The 19,288-nt window shown below is 40.8% G+C and overlaps 1 protein-coding gene across 2 annotated transcripts in view; it reads right to left on the bottom strand.

The window, feature by feature from the left end:
• Window positions 1-4,030: 4,030 nt before the first annotated feature.
• SMAD9 (SMAD family member 9) overlaps window positions 4,031-19,288 on the bottom strand; it is a 32,535-nt gene continuing 17,277 nt past the window's right edge. The window contains exons 2-7 of one of the 2 annotated variants that reach the window (XM_083169774.1): window positions 12,874-13,311; window positions 11,997-12,254; window positions 11,804-11,908; window positions 9,294-9,515; window positions 7,515-7,771; window positions 4,031-4,676 (exon numbers count right to left, since the gene is read on the bottom strand). In XM_083169774.1, coding sequence (XP_083025900.1) covers window positions 4,533-4,676; window positions 7,515-7,771; window positions 9,294-9,515; window positions 11,804-11,908; window positions 11,997-12,254; window positions 12,874-13,285 — 1,398 coding nt within the window. In that variant the 5' untranslated portion in view covers window positions 13,286-13,311 and the 3' untranslated portion in view covers window positions 4,031-4,532. Of the gene's footprint in view, window positions 4,677-7,514; window positions 7,772-9,293; window positions 9,516-11,803; window positions 11,909-11,996; window positions 12,255-12,873; window positions 13,430-19,288 lie in introns of both variants that reach the window. The other variant, XM_083169773.1, reaches the window with a different exon arrangement.

Below are 19,288 nucleotides of genomic sequence, written 5' to 3'. Positions count from 1 at the left end.
CAGAGGGTAGGAATAAAGGACTGGGGGCCTCGAAAGCCACCATTGCAAGGTGGATCAAGAACTGTATTGCGGAGGCATATAAAGTAAAAGGAGTGGAACTCCCGAAAGGCTTGAAAGCGCATTCCACCAGAGCTGTCGCTTCATCTTGGGCCGAGAAAGAAGCGGTCTCATTAGACGAATTATGTAAGACAGCCTTTTGGGCGTCTGCTCATACATTTACCAAACATTATAGGGTAGATGTGGGATCTTCAAGTGATGCCAAGGTAGGCAGAAGGATCCTTAGTGCAGTTATTTAAAAAAAAAGAGAAGAAAATGAGAGAAGGCTGAAGCTCGGCAAAACAACTGAGTGGAAGGCATAAATACGGAGTGAAGTTAACTCTGCAGAGTATCCTTTTTTTCTGGTTTTGTTTTTCTTCTTTTATCTTCTCTCTGATGTATTAGCGTATCACTGCTTTATGGTATATTCTAATGAAATGGGATATTTTGTTGCCCGCCCAGTGATTAAACTGCTAGGGTATTACCCATGTGTTCGGCTGCCATGGGGAGGTAGAGGAAAGTACGGATTCTTACCGGTTAATACGCTTTCCTCTACTCCTCCATGGCAGCGTATTTCCCGCCTCTTGTGGGACAGTATATATTTACATTCAATTACTGTATGATATTTTGTAGTTTATTATGCCATGAGGTAATAGTGTATAAGCTTGATAATTGAAAGACACAGAGCCTTAGGGGGCGGACCTTATATAGGTGCAGTGTCTTTTCTTTTCCTTTCCAGATGTCTACCTATAAGGGAGGAAACCCATGTGTTCGGCTGCCATGTATTAACCGGAACATGGAAGAGAACAAGCAAAGAATCTGAGTGGTTGACTCAGGAAATTTTGTCCAAGTAAATGTGAAAATACCCAAAGGACAATCTTCTGGTTCAAGTGGAAAGCCAAAAAAACCTTCGGTTGTAAGGAAGAGCCACCTACCTGAGAACATACTGGATGGGGAAACACATTACCAGGTACTGTTAGTCACAGAAAATCAATGCAGAACACCTGGAAGGAAATGCAGAGTAAAATGTGCTTTCCCACCTTTAGCCTGAGCAACGTTAGTATCCAATTCAGGGCAAAAGAAAATGCCCCAGCCAAAAGGGAAGTCCTTCTAAAGAAGGTTTAGATTTGAATCCATGTTCCATAAAGAGCCAAAGGTACATAAGATCCATTTTGCACATCCTCACAAACATATTCAGTTGCTCCACTGAATCTAGCAAAGACTCACTGGACAAATCCCCTTGAAGCTCTGCTATGAGCTTGAAGGTCAATGTCTCCATTGTTTAGGCAACCATGCCTAAGCTAGAAAGGTTGGATAACCACCCCCTGTCCAGTGTCCCACAGCCACAGTAAAATCCTTGTGGGCAAAGTATGTTTAGTACTTGAAAGTCTGGTCTGGTCAACACTTAAGGAAGCCTAGGACGAGATGTATTATGCTCTGGAGAGTGATGAGAAGTTGCCCAAAAGCAACCAATCATCTCCTGTCAGTGGTTCTCAACTTTGGCCCTCAAGGACCCCCAACAGTTCACGTTTCCCAGGTCTAGAGAAGTAATTAGAATCTTTTAAAACATGTCAGTGAATAATGAGTACACCTGTTCACCTGCAGGGTGACCTGGAAAATATGAACTGTTGAGGGTACTCGAGGACCGAGGTTGAGAATCACTTCTTCTAAGTGATATTTATCTAGCACAGCCTTTCTGACTGAAGATGATTGGCTGCTTTGGGCTACTTCTCTATCACTCTCCAAGGCTTGATACATTTACCCATGAATGTAATTCAAACAATTTAAGTGGAACAGAACCTATATAAGGGTATATCAGGTAGTTAGGTGAACCACATGTAAACATCTGAACTTACAGCTCTGATCATGTCATTTCCAGGCATCAGGGAGTTGCATGGAAGGGGTATCTAAACTGTGGCTTGCCAGCTGCTGCTGTTCATACATACACAATGGCAAATATTGCAAATTTTTGCGCTTCTGAGTGATATTGGTCATAATATCGCGCAGTGAGTATGCTCCAAATGAACAATGCGCACTCCCGCAGGTCTCCGTCGCCTGTGCATGTAACAAAACCTGACAATATTGTCAGTAACTGCATGTCCAGCTAAAATTGATAATTCAAAAGGGTATAGAGATCCTTATGTCATACTTCACAACGTTGTCGGTCTTGGTCAGAAAAAAATTGGGCCCATAGTGTGTCTCCAAAAAAGGGTGGGGCTTCATAGGGAAGAGAAGGAATCTCAAAGCACTTGCCATTGTCTCACTGTAGGATGTGCACCTCACTTTCAGGGATCTCTGTTCTTCCTACACTGTAAATAGATGTGGTACTTCTATATACCCACTGATTTGGGATGCAGTGCAATGATGACCATGCTTCCTCAAACACCCCCCCCCCCCCAACGTGGGACAGCAGGACATCTTAGGAAAACAGTACTGTCCATTTGAAGAGACAGTTGTTTGGAGGTATGCTATGCTGGCTGTGCAATACTGTCAGCTTTCAGTATTTTATATTTCTGACTGAGCTCAGTCAAGCCCATAGCCTTTGTATTATTCAGCATACTAATTTTTACTCTGTAGGCTGCAGTGTCTTGTATTCTCGGTAATGCAAGGTGAACTAAATGCTCTTTAGTTTATTGACATGCCCTCTTGCAACTCTTCTTAAATGCACAACTTAACATATTCATTAATGATATAGTGGTGGAATTACTGAGCAAAGTGCTGATAACACATAACTGAGCAGGGTGATTAGAACAGACAAAGATGTATCCACGCTTCAGAGCGATCTAAATATACTAGATGAGTGGGCAAATGAGGCGCAATGTTGATAAATGCAAGGTTATGCATCTTGGAAGCGCACCAGGAGGGGTCACACGCGATTAGGCACTTCATGTGCCAAGTTTTGCATGTGATAAATCGCATGCGATTTATCACATGCAACTACTGGGGAACTGCAGGCGGAGGGGGCAGGGCAGCAGACGTAAAAAAAAAAAAAAAGATCTCTCTCAGCCAATCAGTGGCAGTCCATTCATTTGTATGGGCTTTTTTTTTTTTTGTTTAAGTGCGCCCACTGCCCGGCATCCCCTGCCCGGATCCTTGGTCCCCTTGCCTGCCCCTCCGCTCGGCTCTCTGGTAGCTGGCATCACTGCTAATCTTATGTGCAGCCCGTCCGACCTCCCGACTCCGATGCGATATCCACGGGACTCTTAAGAAGGAGCATGTAGACTAGGGACTCAAATGTAATTATGCCACTCTACAAAGCACTTGTTAGAACACATCTAGAATATGGAGTACAATTGTGGGCCCCACACTATAAAAGGACATCACAGAACTGAAAAAAGTCCAGAGAAGAGCAACAGAGCTAATAAAGCTATGAAGACAGATTGGACAAATTGGAATTGTTTACGCTGTAAAAAGAGATGTTTAAGGGGAGACCTGCTTACCAACATGTACAAATACATCAGGGGCCAAAAAAAGAAACTACCGGGCACCCTTTTTGCTTTGAGGAAGGAGTCTAGACTAGAAGAAAGAAGATTTCGTACCCTTAGAAGGAAAGGTTTTTTTTATGGTCAGGACAGTTAAATTATGGAACTCTCTTCAGACACAATAAATACATTTAAAATAATTTTGGATAAACATCTATTGGTTAAAAAAATTCAGGGGTACAAAGCACATTCATAGTTTGTATCAGAATACACATTTATATAAAGAGATGTAGCAAATGGCTCATGCACTCTAACCAAGGTTAAACTTGATGGACGTACGTCTTTATTCAGCATTAACTACTATGTAACTTTATCTTCCTGACTTCCATTTGTGTGCTTGAGGCATGCATTGATGTCAGACACAGAATTAGTCATCACAGTAGAAAAATTATATCATCAATACATGATTTCAGAAAAACACAAGACGAAGACAAAAAACATAATGCAATATATTTAATATGTTTCAAGAAGACATATTTAAATTATCCATAGATGTAAAACACATTTAAGAAATCTAAATATTTGTTCATATTGCTATGGTAAATTCAGCAGTTTCAATATAACATTTTAATTGTCTCACAATTCCATATACAAAAAAAAATATAGAAAAATAATAATTCTTAAAACCAAATCTGAGTGACATCAGCAAAAAAGAACTTTATATAAAAAAATAAGAAATAAAATTAATGAAATCTTACATCGTGTACCGTGGCTACGTGCATCAGTTCTTATTATTTTTTTTTTTTTTATTTTAGACGAGAACAAAAACTAGTTGAAAGTCGAGTGAAACAGTGTTCTGCGTTCCTAGGAATTGCTGCACACAATATCTGAAGAAAAAATATCTGCAGAATATTTAAAAAAACATACAACATGAATTTGTCAGTTGTCTACAATTACACCACATTACAAAAACAACCCACATTACATATAGTGAAATATAGGTATTTACATTACAAAAAAGAAAAAGATAAAATGTTTAAGCCACTGCCTGCAATAGCGCCCCTGAGAGTTATATCATGATACAGAAGAGATGGGATTGTGGGGTGAGCCCATCTGAGTCAGGACCTTGTCTAACCATTGCAGGGGGCCGTGTAGATGGATCTCAATCCAGCAAGGAGTGCTTGTTACGTCCTGACGATGGTACTCTGCTCCCCAGCCCTATGAAACAGAGTGGCGAGAAGTTAGTGGATGACAATATCTTTGGGTAAGGTAAGGAATAGATTTATAAACTGACAGTTGAACTTTTAGGGGGTAGTCAATCCTGGCCACTATTTCTACCGCCGTATATAGCGAGTCTCTTCTGTCAAATGTTGCCATTACCAACATCAAAACGGAATGGAAAGAAAACAGTCCAGGGACCGGCAGGACGTTCTGACAGTCGGCATCCCAGATTGAAACCCCCCCCCCCAATCAAAAGCATCCAATAGAACAAGACGACACTGGAAACAAACATAACGTATGCTTGCAAGTATTGACTACAAACAATGGTATGAAAAATAAGATAAAACAAATGAGCACCAGTACATTAAGACCTAATAAAAGAGAATCAAAATAAAAGAGAAGAAAAAAGAAAGTGAAAGTTGCACCGAATAACCCAATATTGGGTGTTGAGAAAAGAAGAAGCACAGAATGATGTATATTAGGACATTGCAAGAAATATAAAAAGAATTAGACAGGGTGCACATGTAGAGAGTTACACCGTGACTCAGGCGAGTGTGCATATCTGGACTCAAGCCAACAGCCCATATATGATTACATTTGTACTATACCACACAGACAGTGTAAACATATTTTCATGTTGGGCAGTACTGTAAACCAGTGACAGCCAAGCCACCACCTCCGGTCCCCCAGGAGCCATCCAGGACTGAGCATTAGACACCTTAGCCAGTGTGCAGACAATTTCCAAAATGAATCAATTGAGTAATCATCAATCACTCCTAGACAACACACTACCATGGTTTATAAAGATCGGGGAATACCCAGCTCAGATAAAATTAACCTAATCCTATCCCAAAAGTTAGTGATTATTGAGCAATCCCAAAGCAAGTCCAAAAAGGTTCCCAGCAACCTCCAAATCTACAAAGATTAACAGGTGTAAGGTACACTCTATGTAAAAAATAAAGTTGGATTTGCTGCATTCTGATAGACCCTGACAAAAAGCCGCTTCCCAGTTATTTTCAGCCAAAGGGCCCATAACTGGTAATAAGGAAGGCCAGTTCTGTCCTAGGAATGCCTTTGGATTCTGTAGAGATTGTGGGTGAGAGGAGAATGATCAGCAAGATCACATCATTATTGGATAATGCTTCACACCCGCTCAAAAATATTTTGACGGATCTGTGTAGCACTTTCAGTGATAGGTTGCTTCACCCTCGATGCTCAACGGAGAGGTACCGCAGGTCTTTTCTACCTGCTGCAATCAGAATGTACAACTGTCATGGTCTGTAGGGACCTACATGTTCTTAGATTCTAGATTTATATTGTTTGGACTTCTTATCTTATTTGCTATTTTCACCCTTATCTGTACTTGAACCTTGCTGTAACAATTGTAAATTTCTCCATTGTGAGACGAATAAAGGAATTCTATCTATTCTATCTAAATAATAATAAAATCAAAATAAGAGAATACATAGAAATATGCCAATCAACCACCAAATATACATTTAATACAGTCTGCCTTGTATAGCCATGGTTCTAGCCTCATTGTATCCGATCTGTATTAAATAACTTGATTGGAATGATTCAGCCTGCATTAAAGCAGTTTTTAATGTGTGTAGGAACCATTTCTTGTTAACACATACATTTTCGAGGACTGGTGATTTATTTTAGATAATAGACGGTGCAGAGATGCAATACATTTGTGAAGGTTTACAGTAGGCCAACATATGGGGGGGGGGGGGGGGGGGGCGGGCATCTATGAAAATTGATGTGAAGGAGAAAGTTACATGGCTGCAGAAACCAACCAATCTGATCTTTGCTTTCATTTTGTAAACCAAGCTAGAGAAATGACACAATGCTGTTTTGTATCACCCGCTGTGCTGTAAAAATAAACAACATATGGTACATAGACAGCCTAGGGCGTTATTGACTCCTTTGTATTTAATAAAAAGACTACATGGAAGCTGTTGGGAGATAGCACAGCAAGTCCTGACCCTCCTTGTTCATAGTATGTCAAACAGGCAACATTATCAACAAATGAAGAAGTCACCCTCTTAAAAGCTACAAGTGACGCACAATGTTCTTTTTGGTAAAACTACTTTTATTTTTATTAATTACTAGCTGGGGTACCCGGCGTTGCGCGGGTTTGGTTGCTCAATTAGCATTACTTGAACTTTATCCTTCTTTTGTTTTAAGCTTAACCGCTGGCTCTCTACTCGGATCTGACCAGTTTTTTTTTCCTTTAACCCCATGTCCTCTACCCCCTTATGTTATGAAACTCTGCCATATCTTGCATCCCTGATCACCTTTGTTTAGTGTCCGGACCTCTTTTTGGGCCCCAGGCAGGGTCGGGATTGGAGGTGAACCTAATCTGAACCCAATCAATGTCCTCTATCCCCACTATGATATGCAACTTTGTCATATCTTGCTTCCCTGAGCCACTTTGTGTAGTAGCCTGACCCCTTTTTGGGCCCCCGGGATCCCCATAGAGGTGCTAGGGGTGTCTTACCCCCACAGTATTTTTTTCCAGATTGTAGGTCCTATGTCTACCTAAGATTGGTGTAAATTTCTCCAGGCATTCTATTCACACACACATCCATTTTTATTATTATTATTATTAATACGTATAATAATCTGGGCAAGTTGCTCTATAATGTATTAAACTAAGGTGGTATTTTCACTTACACTGTATTTGGGGAGGGGGTGGGGCAAGACTGCTCTCTATGAACTTGGGGGGGATGAGAATGCTGTGTTTGGATGGAAATGGAATCTTCTGTCACTGATTATGCGTTGGACATTACAACATAACGAGTAATAAATATAACGAATAAAAGCACTTACTTTAACGAAGCTCATGCGTATAGTGCACATTTTGGTCAGCTCGTACACCACCTCGAAACCTTGGTTAACTGACTGTGACAGAAGCTGGGCAAACAGCTGGTTATTGAATATCTTCAGGCTGCAGCCGCTTGGGATCTTGCAGACCGTTGCCGGGTGGAAGCCATGCTGGTAGTTGCAGTTGCGACTTTGAACAAAAATGCTGCTGTCACTCACACATTCCGCGTAAACCTCTCCGCCGACATAATACAGATGGACACCTAGATGTGACCACAGAGTAAATGAATTTCAAATTAGCGATTTTTATCACATTTGCCGAAAAATGTCAAATATGGATTGCTACATCTAAACAATTTTAGTTTTTCCAAGTGAGAGTTAGGCTGAAGAGAATTTATTAACCATTCTCATTCGCATATACATTGGTGAACTTTGGTGAGGTTCCGCTGTGCTACTGCTTATGGGACAGCGGACCAGTGCTTGCTGTGAAAAGTATCAGCATACTTCAAATCCTAGCCTCCCTTCGGAATCTTGTTTCTGGCTTCAGGAAGTTAATAGAGTTACGATGGCCAGACAGGAACCAATTCCGCTATCCCTTATGAGGGCCATGTTGTGGCAAAATGAAATATTCATCCTTGATTAGAGACTGATGCTGATACAATTATCTGTGCTGCATTAGATCAGGCATTTCAACAGTGCAGCCAGCGTAAGGGAACATAGTGACTATAGCAGGGGTTCCCAATCTTTTTTGAACCACGGCACCCTAGAGTATCAAAAATTTTTCACGGCACCCCTAGGCCAAAAATAAATTTATTAGATTGGGTTTATATGTGATTCTTTGGGTCAGGTATGTGGTAAAGGACAGGATTTTCTTCTGTTTGTACACATTTTATTAATGGCAGCCACCAGCATTGCTTTTGCTTATAAATAATTAACCATTAATAATTTGAGTTGGTCCTGGACTACCAACCCAGGGCGCACCCCTGCATGTGTCCCGAGGCACCCCAGGGAGCCACGGCACACAGTTTGGGAACCACTGGACTATAGTAATTTCATTAGCCACATGGTAGGTTTGCTCATATAAATTAGCTTTCCTATATACATTTTGCAGGGATGGGTCAAAAGGTGCAAAATAATAGAACTTCAACACCAGTGAAAATGTAAAGTAAACAAAAACAAGATATAGTTTATCATCACAAGGAGCTTATTACATACCAATCCTGTACCGTACAAGATGTAGAAAGTGCTTAAAGGCAAGGATACATGGCTATATAATTTTGAAATTAGCAATAGGGATAACAGTTTTTCATTTACCAGTCTCCAGGCATCAGCATACCAAAGCAGCAATTGGCTAGCAAGGTTTGCTAGAACTTCTAGTGCCAAGCACTACATTGGATTCATTAGTGGGAATTCAATTGTTATCGCTGGCGGATATCACAGATTGTGGGGAAATTTTCAACTGATCTTTTTTTATTGTGCTAATTATTATAGGGTTGACCAACATAAAGTGGCTAAACCCAACTAAAGAAACTGGTTTAACACAAAAAGTCCTATTTGAATGATATACAGTAACAGGGCACTTTACACTTATGCCAGCTGACCACCACCGGGGGATAGAAGGTCAAAAGCTGGGACCAGCAGGCAATTATACCCCAATGGAGCTACAATTGAATAGATCACCTTTTGTACCTAACCCTTCATTAAGGCCAGATTGTCAATACAGACCGTTATACTTTCTTACTTACAGCTGACAGCCCTGCATGTTGGTGAAGCTATTCCTATTACCTTTCCCGATGTGCCGGCGTGTGTTTTCAATAGTGGAATTTCGATTGACATTAGAGAGAAGTCCTAAGCAGAACCTATTCTTGTTGTTGGAGGGATCAGTGAAGCCGTCGATGAGTACACTGCGGGAAGATGCTTGGAACGTCTCTCCCACCCGATTGTTGAGTTCATAGTAAGCAACGGAGCACCAGTGTAATGGTTCCTCATAGCATACAGGGCGGAATTCTGGGAGAAAGTTATATAAAGAACCGTTCAGCTGCGGAAGTGCCGAGTACATTAGACATTGCAAAGTTACCTTGTGAAAAATGAGTGGTGTGAATGTAAATTCTTGTGTAATTAGCTGCGAATTATATCCTATTAACCTCCGAGGGTACTTGTCACTAAATATACTAATGACACTTTGGTTGTTGTGTTAAAACATAATTAAACTATTTGCGGATATAGGGGGCTATCCTAATAGCCGCAATCCTTTTTCTCCCGAAAAAAATACCCTTTTTGCAAATTTTACCAAATGATCATTATTAAGCTATCCAATTCAATTCTTTTTTTCTTCCGTTTTCGTCTTGTGATAACACATGGGATCTGACTTAAGTTTCCTGATCCACAGAATTCTACTGGTGCTGGGGTTGTGAATGTCACAGAAACGGCAGGGGAAGGCGAGCAGCAGGGTCCGAGAGAAGGAAGGAGACTGACAAGTGGGAGAAGGTTGGCAACTGTGCAGCAAGGACAGTTGGAAGCACCGGCATGGGAGAGATGGCAGGGTAAGGTGGGAATCTCAGAGAGCAGGGCCAGAGAGATGCATGAGCAGGAGCATGGTGGGCCACAGGTGGGCAGCAAGGCCAGGGAGGCGGATGAGCGGGGGCAGCAGGACAGCGAGGGAAGGTGGGAAACTCGGACAGAAGGGCCAGAGAGATGCAGAAGCATGGCAGGTGGGCAGCATGGCCAGAGAGACAGACAAGCGGGAGCAGCAGGATGGCGGGAGAAGGTGGGCAGCTTGGCATAAGAGACAAATAAGCAGGAGCAGCAGCATGGACAGTGGGCAGCGAGGAATAAGCGTTGCATCAATATGACAGCATTACATAGGCAAACCACATTTACCAGATCATACGGATCCTGAGAACATTGTTCTCAAATTTATAGGTAACCACCACTATACAGTAGAACATAACATTCATAAATTGTGAGAAGGTTCCTTTCCATATGTACATACAACATTTTTGACATCAACTTTTACATCTATTCACATTATAAGTGACTGTCACAATTCCACGCACCGTATCTCTGCAATCATGCTTGTGCGTGTTTTATTAAAATATAGAATGCTGGTTTGTCACTATCATATTTGTTTTTCTATGGTGTTTATTGTGGGTATATTATATGCAGCTTGTTAATTTAACAATAACTATATTTGCTGTGTATTTACAAATGTTTTTGTTAAACCACATCTATGATTAGTTGTTCTCTTGTTCATTCCTCCCATCAAACTGTTCTCAGTACAACAAGCAAAGACAGCCCAACATCTGTAACTGGGCAAACTGTTAACGATAGTATGGAAGATTTGGTATGAGCAAAATAATTAGAGATAGATATAAATAATTAAGTAAAAACTTTGTGTTCTAAATCATAGGTGGGAGGTTTTTTTTACTGTGAAAACAGGGCTTATATTGGGGATTTCAAAAATAAATAAAAATCCAAGATGAGTACCAGCTTTCAGCCCCCCTGTGGATCAATTTGCCATGGTAAATTACCACAACAGGTTGAACTCCCCGTATAATGTCACTCATTTGTAATTAAAACACTAATGTATTTTACAATTCTTTATCTTACAACTAGTTATCCTTTATTATAACAAATAACATGCCCTCTACCTTGAAACATAACTGAATTTTGTACACATATAATGGCACAAGGCGAGGTTATATTTTCATCAACTTAAGAGCATGAAAATGGTATGTATTCATCTTATTCAGTTATTGCTTGTTCCAGCTGTCTAACTATAGCTTCTCAGACACATCAATCTATGAGGCATGGTGAGCTAAGATCAGAGCCAGGAGTACCACCTGTAGGTGCCAGTAATGATCAGTTTTTAATGTCAGGATGTCAGAGTTCTACTGGCTGATGAGGCAGTTTTCATAGGCATGTTCAGATATTGGTCCAGATGTTATAGCGTCCGTCGTGTTCAGTGCCTGATGGCGGCCGAATTCGGACATTTTTTTAAAGGGGCAATCATTTACCATGCAGAACAATGCTTTGTAAAAGATTGCCCCTTTAAAAAAAAAAAAAAAAAGTCGGCTTTGGCCTGGCCTCCCACTCGCTTGCTGAACTCAGGTGCTATTATATCCAGCCAAAAATGCCTCATACATTTGGATTCCAGTGATAATAGGTACAAAGTACAATAATTGAAAGCACATGAAGAGCATGTTAAACTCACTTTACGTGTATGAAGAAAAATGATCATTCTACAATAATTCTAGTCTTCCACCAATAATTTTAGTCTCCAGACAAGTACTTACCTCTGTTTGTTGCAGAAAAAACAAGTTGGCAATCACTGGAGTCCCCAGAGTGCCGGTTCTGGTTTCCATGAATCTCTGGAGGGTTGTAGGGTGGTGGAGGTGTTTCTGAGAATACAAATATACATTTTATTTAATGATGGGAGAACACAGTAAATAAAACAACAGAGCCTTTGTGGATATCTGTATAGTTCACCTGTGATCTGGTAGGGACTTCCAGGTTCTGAAGAACTTCTGGGAGAATCGGGATAGCCAATAGTGTTCGGTGAGTGAAGAAAGATGTTGTTGGGTGAGGAAGAGAACGAAGTGCATGACGGTTGCTGGAAAGACTCTGGGAAGGTTGCGTTGTGTGGCATGAGTGGCTCATTGTTGAGGGACGTATTCCGAAACTTGGCAAGAAGGCTGAGTTGAGGGTTAAACTCGCTATGTCTTGGAACTAGTACCGGTGGTAATACTTAAAAAAAAAAACAGACACAGTGGATACATCATGAATATTAAATTTCTATACCCAGATGATAAGTAATTTCTAAATAATAAGATAATGTAAAACTATTCACAAATAAACAAAGTTTTCCAATGAATTACGAAAAAACATAAATCACAGCAGCCAAATTGTATCTTAGCTCAGTAGGAACTTTGTTCTGTAGACCAACCGAGATGGTAGCTCCCGCAATATATCTCCTGTATGAGAACTTAAACGTTCAATCATAAGGAAGTTCATATCAAACAGTAAAACAATTCACATCTCAATAGGTGAGGGAAAAGGTTCATTAGGTGACGCTTAATTTATGTCTCACTAGATCACTTAGAAAGTGCCCCTACTTTGCTCCCTGTGTAGGGGCCATAGCGATAGCGATGTGCATCGCTATGGCCCGGCGATTAAAATCCAGCATGCTGAATAAATCGCTGTTGTCAGGGCGAATGTTCTCACCGGAGAACACTGGTCTTGAGAGATCGCCCAGCGGCACAATTTCCCTAGTGTAGGCCCCATTAGTCTAAAGAGATGGCAGCAAAAAGGAGATAAAAGTCATAGATCAATCATGGACAAAAATCAATTCAACAAAAAGATTTACCTGGAGTTTCGACCCGGCGGTAATGGTAAGGGTTTATGCATACGTCCTTCTGTTTTGATCCAAATGGGAACTCACAGCATTCAAGTGGTTTTAGCTCATGGTGGGACTGCAGATCGGGCCACCTCCAGACTCTACAATAGATGACATGTGGAAGACCCTTCCGATGTGACACCTGCAGCCGCCCATCCAGTGAACGTGGGATAGTGACACATTTACTGGCCTGTCCTGGTGTACTCAGCGCTCGCTCAAGTTCTTCCATCGCACCCTTCTTCTTCTTTAACTTCTTCACCAGGGAATCCACTGCCTTTTCCGCCCATTTTTCCTCTTCATCTCCTTGCTTCCAGCCAAGCAGCCGTTTGACGGCAGGGCTAGTGAAGGAGAACAGGGAACTGATGGGGGTGCTGGTGTGCATATGAGTGGGTAAAGTCACTCTGTGCTCTACAGAAGTAAATATATAAACAAGTCTTCTAATTATTCTTTTTTCAAGTTCAAAATTTCTGCTCATGCAGTATGTTCTTCTCAACAAGTGGAAAGACTGAGGAAATACTTGGCTGTCCTGGTAATGAAACAACAGTTCAAATTAGAATGGTTGTATATAGATAAAAAAGAATCTCTAAAAAAAAAAAAAAAAAAAAAGAAACTAACATGAATAATATAAAGTAATGTGTCCGCTTACATGGATGTTGAGAAAACAACAAGAAAGCACTACTTATTGAGGGCCACAAAGTAATAAACTCTAAACCCCAATATACAAAGGACAGATTTGTCTGCTCACTGAATAAGCTTAATGAAAGCTTAATGACAGTACCACAGTCTGATGATAGTCAAATCCGATTAGAGGGCAATCATTTTTGGGCACACTAATTGCCGACAAAAAGTGAAGTTTCCAGCTATGGGGGAAAGAGGGGAGGATTTTAATTGTCCCTAATTATATTTTGCACAAAAAAAAAAAAAACAACCAGGGTAATATCACAATTGTTGCCTGATGTTTCACTTTGGGCTATTCATTTGTACTGTAGACCATTTTTGTGTGGAAAAGATAGTTTGTTTTCATGCCAAAACATCTAGGATCCGGGATAAGTTTGGGGACATGTTTTCACAGAAATCAAAAACACAAATCGGGCTGATAGGGCTGGTTATTAGTTGTGCACTATCCCTGGTTAATTGCTGCCTTCAATAACAATTGAATTGCCCTGGGCAACTCAATTAACCAATATTGTTGGGGAAATCCCTGGTTAGTAGGTAGCTACCAAACTCATTTGATGCTGGTAAACAGAGTATTTATTAGTATTTTTAAACAGTGGGGCTGCTGCTTTTTATAGGTTTCTAAATACATATGTAGTACAAATATTAAAGCGCACTAACATTTCCCTCATTCTTAGGAGTAAATGAATATTTGTAAACACTGATTATGAATATTTTGTGTTACATAGTAGTTAAGGCTGAAAAAAGTATTGCGTCCATCTAGTTCGACCTTGGTTTATTAGCTTAACCCTTGTTTTTTTATGTAGTGAATACTGATATTTTATTTTTAAAGACAGATTGTTTTTCTTAATTGTACCCCTGGATGTTTTTAATCAATAAAAGTTTGCCCAACCTTATTTTAAATGTATTTATTATGTCTGCCAACACCACCTCCAGGAAGAGAGTTCCATAGTTTAGTTGCCCTGACCATGAACATTTTTGTCAAAACAGGTGTGAAAATTGCCAAGCAAACATTTATTGTTTGTATAACACGTATTCATCATGATGACCTGTAATGTTTATCTTATATAGGAAATAGAATCTTTTTTTTTACACAACATTTTTTATTTGAATTTATATAACAAATGTGAGCGACACTGTTGTTTCTAGCAGATATTTTGCACATCTCTCACAGAGATGTTGGTACTTAAAGGGTTAAAACTCATTAAATATGATAAAACCTGTTGATAATTGGGCCCCATATATGATATATAACACTTTAATTGCAGGATTTAAAATCCTGCATTTTGGAAAATGACAAATGAAGTGTTGCAATCTGTACTCTAATGTATGCTACATGTATCCTATGGGGTATATTTACTTAAGCTTTCATCATTCTGACCCAGGTTGTAGTGCAGTGCAGTGTGAATGAGTAACCTGGGTTGAGCAACCCGGGTCCCGTACACACTATGGAGGAGGCAGCGCTGTCAGCTTTGAGTGCTGCCTCCTCCCCCGCCACCCGATGACGTGCCACCGCCCTGCCCTGGGAGATATCAGCAACCAGGCCATAAACCCGGTTACACGGGAAGGTTACAGACTGCAAATGTCGTGTCCTAATCCCAGGTGCGACCCGGGAAAACACTACAACGTTCCATTTCTTATGCAGATACAGTAGCAGACACGCACTGAATATAGAAATGCCACATATCCTTTTGATCGGCAGAAGCTTGTGTGTCCTATTCTCTTGGTTATGGCCAATTAAACCAATCATGTATGTTTGGTGGTTATGAGTTTACCTGATTCTTATCTATGGAATCATATCCATACCCTTCTGCTTATCCTAATCAATTCTTGGGATAACATATAACGCAACCATGGAACAATTTAATTGAATAGGACCAATTCAGCACCCAGGACCGCACATTTCAGGCCATGTTTACTAACAGTTCTCCTATATCACAGGTCTTGAAAATATAGACAGATTGACAATGGTTTCTTGAGAAAAAATAGTGGACAGAGGTCAAACACAATGCGTTTTATAGCCAAGACACAAGGCATGGTTTTGGAACTGGTTGCCTGGTTACATCATACTGTATCTAATGATGTAATCATTGTAGCCATTCTTGATCATTATTTTGTTATACAGGTACACCACCGATTTTCCGGCAACAATTGGTCCGGAACCTCTTTTAATCCGGACAATTTAGCTTTTTCCCGGATTAAAAGAAGTTAAGGACCTCTTTTAGTCCGGAACATTTTCTGCACATGGGCAATAGGCACAAGTGTCAGTGGGTACAGCTTCCGCGGACACTGCAGATGGCACAGGAAGCATCGGTGGGGCTGTTGTGGCATCCAAGGTCACAGCAAGTACCGTACATGGGCAGAACACACAGCATAAATAAGTGTACAGCTGTAATAAACAGTTTGCATCCACGACTGTGTTTATTCACTAAGTAATATTATATTGTAGCATATATTTTACTATTTATTGCAGTAATGGCTAACCTTGACACTACAGCTGTTGTTTAACTACACATCCCAGCATGCCCTGCATCAGTTTTAGCATGGCCAAATAGCAAAACTGTAGCAGGGCATGCTGGGATGTGTAGTTTAACAACATCTGGAATGTCAAGGTTAGCCATCACTGATTTATTGCTTTAGAAATATACTGAACGTGCAAAATTAGTAAAAAATTTTGACATAACAGATGCTCCTTTAATCTAGCAAAATCGATAATCCCGCATGGTACTGGAACCGACGATGCTGGAAAATCGATGGTGTACCTGTAGTATGGTTACTCCCTACTGACCACTGAACCAGGCAAAATTATTGCATACATAGTTTTAGGCACTGTTATGGGGACAAGAGAGTCGATCGCTGTGACTAGCGATACAACACATCTCTTTGGAGCACAAAAGGAAATTATCAAAGCAGAAAGACTGGGCAGAGCAGTATTCTCAAAAAGCATATCACAAACTATAACAATAAAAGGTGTTAATTGATTCTTATAACTATTTGACTTCATGTAAGTGTACAGGCCCCATCCACTTATGTAAGGTATGGCATGCCTCTCTCCCATGTGATACTCCGCCCACTGTCCTCCGAGAATCCGCTGGGCTCCCGGGCGGAGGGACTACATATGATATATCATATGCGGTCCCTTTGAAACTCTCTTACGACATCACAATGGATGATCGGGTGACTCCAGGGCTGGCTTGGCTGAAAAGGTCACAATACGATTGGATGAGACTCCCTGAATCACTCTTTAATCCTGTAACAGTGTATAGTATGCCGGAAAACATATACAGTATACATATCACCCCCTCAGCTGGCCAGACAAGCAGAGATTAAAACAGGCATTAATAGCAGTTTTGTAAGCTTTATTTATATAGCATTATGAACAGAGAAAATGTGACGCCAGATCAGGAAACATCACAGGCAATACTACACTAATGTTTTGCTTTGGAGTGGAATGGAGAAGAACATTGATCCCCTTCCAGTTAAATAAAATTGCTCGCCGGTGACATCAGCCCGAATTAGAACACCACTCTTGTCAATGGGAACAGAGCCAACGGTGAGAATTAAAGTTAAAGCAATAGCGTGCACTCTGTCTGATAGAAGGGCAGATAAAATGGCCGTGCAGAATCTCTTTACGCCAAGTTCTTTGCTCACTATAACACATAATTGATACTTAGTGTTAATAAAACAGCATGATGCAGTGGTAAATACAGGACATCTCTGCCATTAGCAGAAGACACGATGTACTCTATACTTTCTACATCCATGTCCTGATTCCATTTTTCAAACAATCCTTCACTTTATTGGATATATGATGTGTGGACAGGGCTATTGGAATGCTGGTCTCTGAACAAACAGACTATTTACATTAAGCTTAAACTATCCTCTGGCAGAGCACTGGTTCTTCAAAAGCTGAATCCAGGTTCTCCACCAGGAACAAATTAGTAAAGGAACAAAAGCAGTGGATGTCAAACGATGGTCCTGTCTCTTTAAACTACACTCGGCTGGTCCTGTAGCCGGGATACAGTGAGCATCCTGGCGGTCAGTATACCGATTCACGAATTCCGACTCGTGTCAGAAGACCGACACTGGATCCTCAAAAGATGCCGGCACCAGAATACAGACAGCCGGCATCCCGATTGGTGAGTATTTGGGGTGGGTTAGGTTAGGCACTAGAATTAGGCTGTGGGGTGGGAAAGATTAGGGTTAAGCTATGTGGAGGGGGTTTAAGGTTTAGGCACCAATAAGGGGGTGGGGGTTAGTTTTGTGTGGAAGGGTGCGAGGTTTAGACACTAGCAGGGAGGGTTAGGGTAAGGCTGAAGAAGGGAGGGTTGGAGGCGGCTTGCCCCCTGTGAATAGGTTGTGATATTGGTCCATTTGCCCAATAAAGAAGACCGGCCAGCATAATAAGTCGGCTTGTAGTTAATGCTAAATATTATTGGTTGTAAAGTCCTAAATAACACTGCGAACTTCAAAATTTGAAGGACTCTACATTTACCATGAGGAAAAAGTGACATTCATTAAAATGTTGGTAAATAGGTGTACTGTAACTTCTTCTGTGTTGCAGATTGTACTGTTATACATATAACATTAGTATTATGCAGGCAGCACGCATTCCAGGATAATAAATGCATCCAATTGTCCATAAGAATAAGTCATACAGTATAGCACTTCCAAATACATGAACAAAGTCAATTTCTATAAAGGGTACATGATATCACAGAACAGATATCAAAGTCTCTGTGCTTGTATAGTATTAATTAACAAAGTACTTAATATAGCACCGGCATGTTCCATTACACTTTATAATTGTAGTGCTCCCTCTAGGTGCAGGGTGCTGAGCAGCGAGAAGGGGAAGTTTAATGTTGACGTAGCTGTAGCGATGCATCACGTAGTGTTCATTCTAGCACCCGCCATATTTGAAAACCCATGCAGTTCCTCTTCCCTGCCTGGGGTGTCGCTGTCTGCTGTGGTGTTTCTTGCACCGGTCTGGTTTGCATATCAGTGCTGATATACAGACCACACTGTGCTAGAAACACAACAGCAGACAGTGACACCCCAGGAAGGGAAGAGGAACTGCATGGGTTTTCAAATATGGCGGGTGCTAGAATGAACACTAATCACGCCTACAAATTTACCCTGCAGAATGAAAACACCCCCTCCTCACTGATCATCACCCCTGCACTGTACCTAAATGGTTACATTTAATAAAACTTCTAAAAATAAAAAGAGGTGATGTTGTCCGTAACAACCTATTAGATTCTGTCTCTCATTTCTTATTGTATCCTAGAAAATGAGAGACAGAATCTGATTGGTTTGCTACAGGAAACATCACCGCTTTTTTTAGAAGCTATAGTAAATATTAACCCGTCAACTGGGAATAAAACATTAATGAAATAAGACTGGCTAATATAGGGTCTACAGCACAAAAGTCAACATGCACTGAGTCGACCACTGAAGGTCGACACAAGGGAAGGTCCACATGGGCTTAGGTTTTTTTTTGTCTCAAGTGTCGACACAGTCGACATGGACACTAAAAAAGTGCACGGCGGGCTACCAAACCCCCTAGTGGATGGTAGGGCATGAACTACCGCCTGTCGCCACATGTCAGCTCAAAAAAAAAAAAAGTTAAAAAAAACCCATGTCAACCTTTTGACTGTCGACCTATCCCATGTCAGCCTAATGCTCGTGTCGACCTAAAGACGTGTTGACC

Source organism: Crinia signifera, chromosome 2 (assembly GCF_055691185.1).
Source record: "Crinia signifera chromosome 2, ASM5569118v1, whole genome shotgun sequence".
NCBI lineage: Eukaryota > Metazoa > Chordata > Amphibia > Anura > Myobatrachidae > Crinia > Crinia signifera.
Note: the sequence above shows the minus strand (reverse complement) of the source record. Positions and strands in the feature narration are given on the sequence as shown.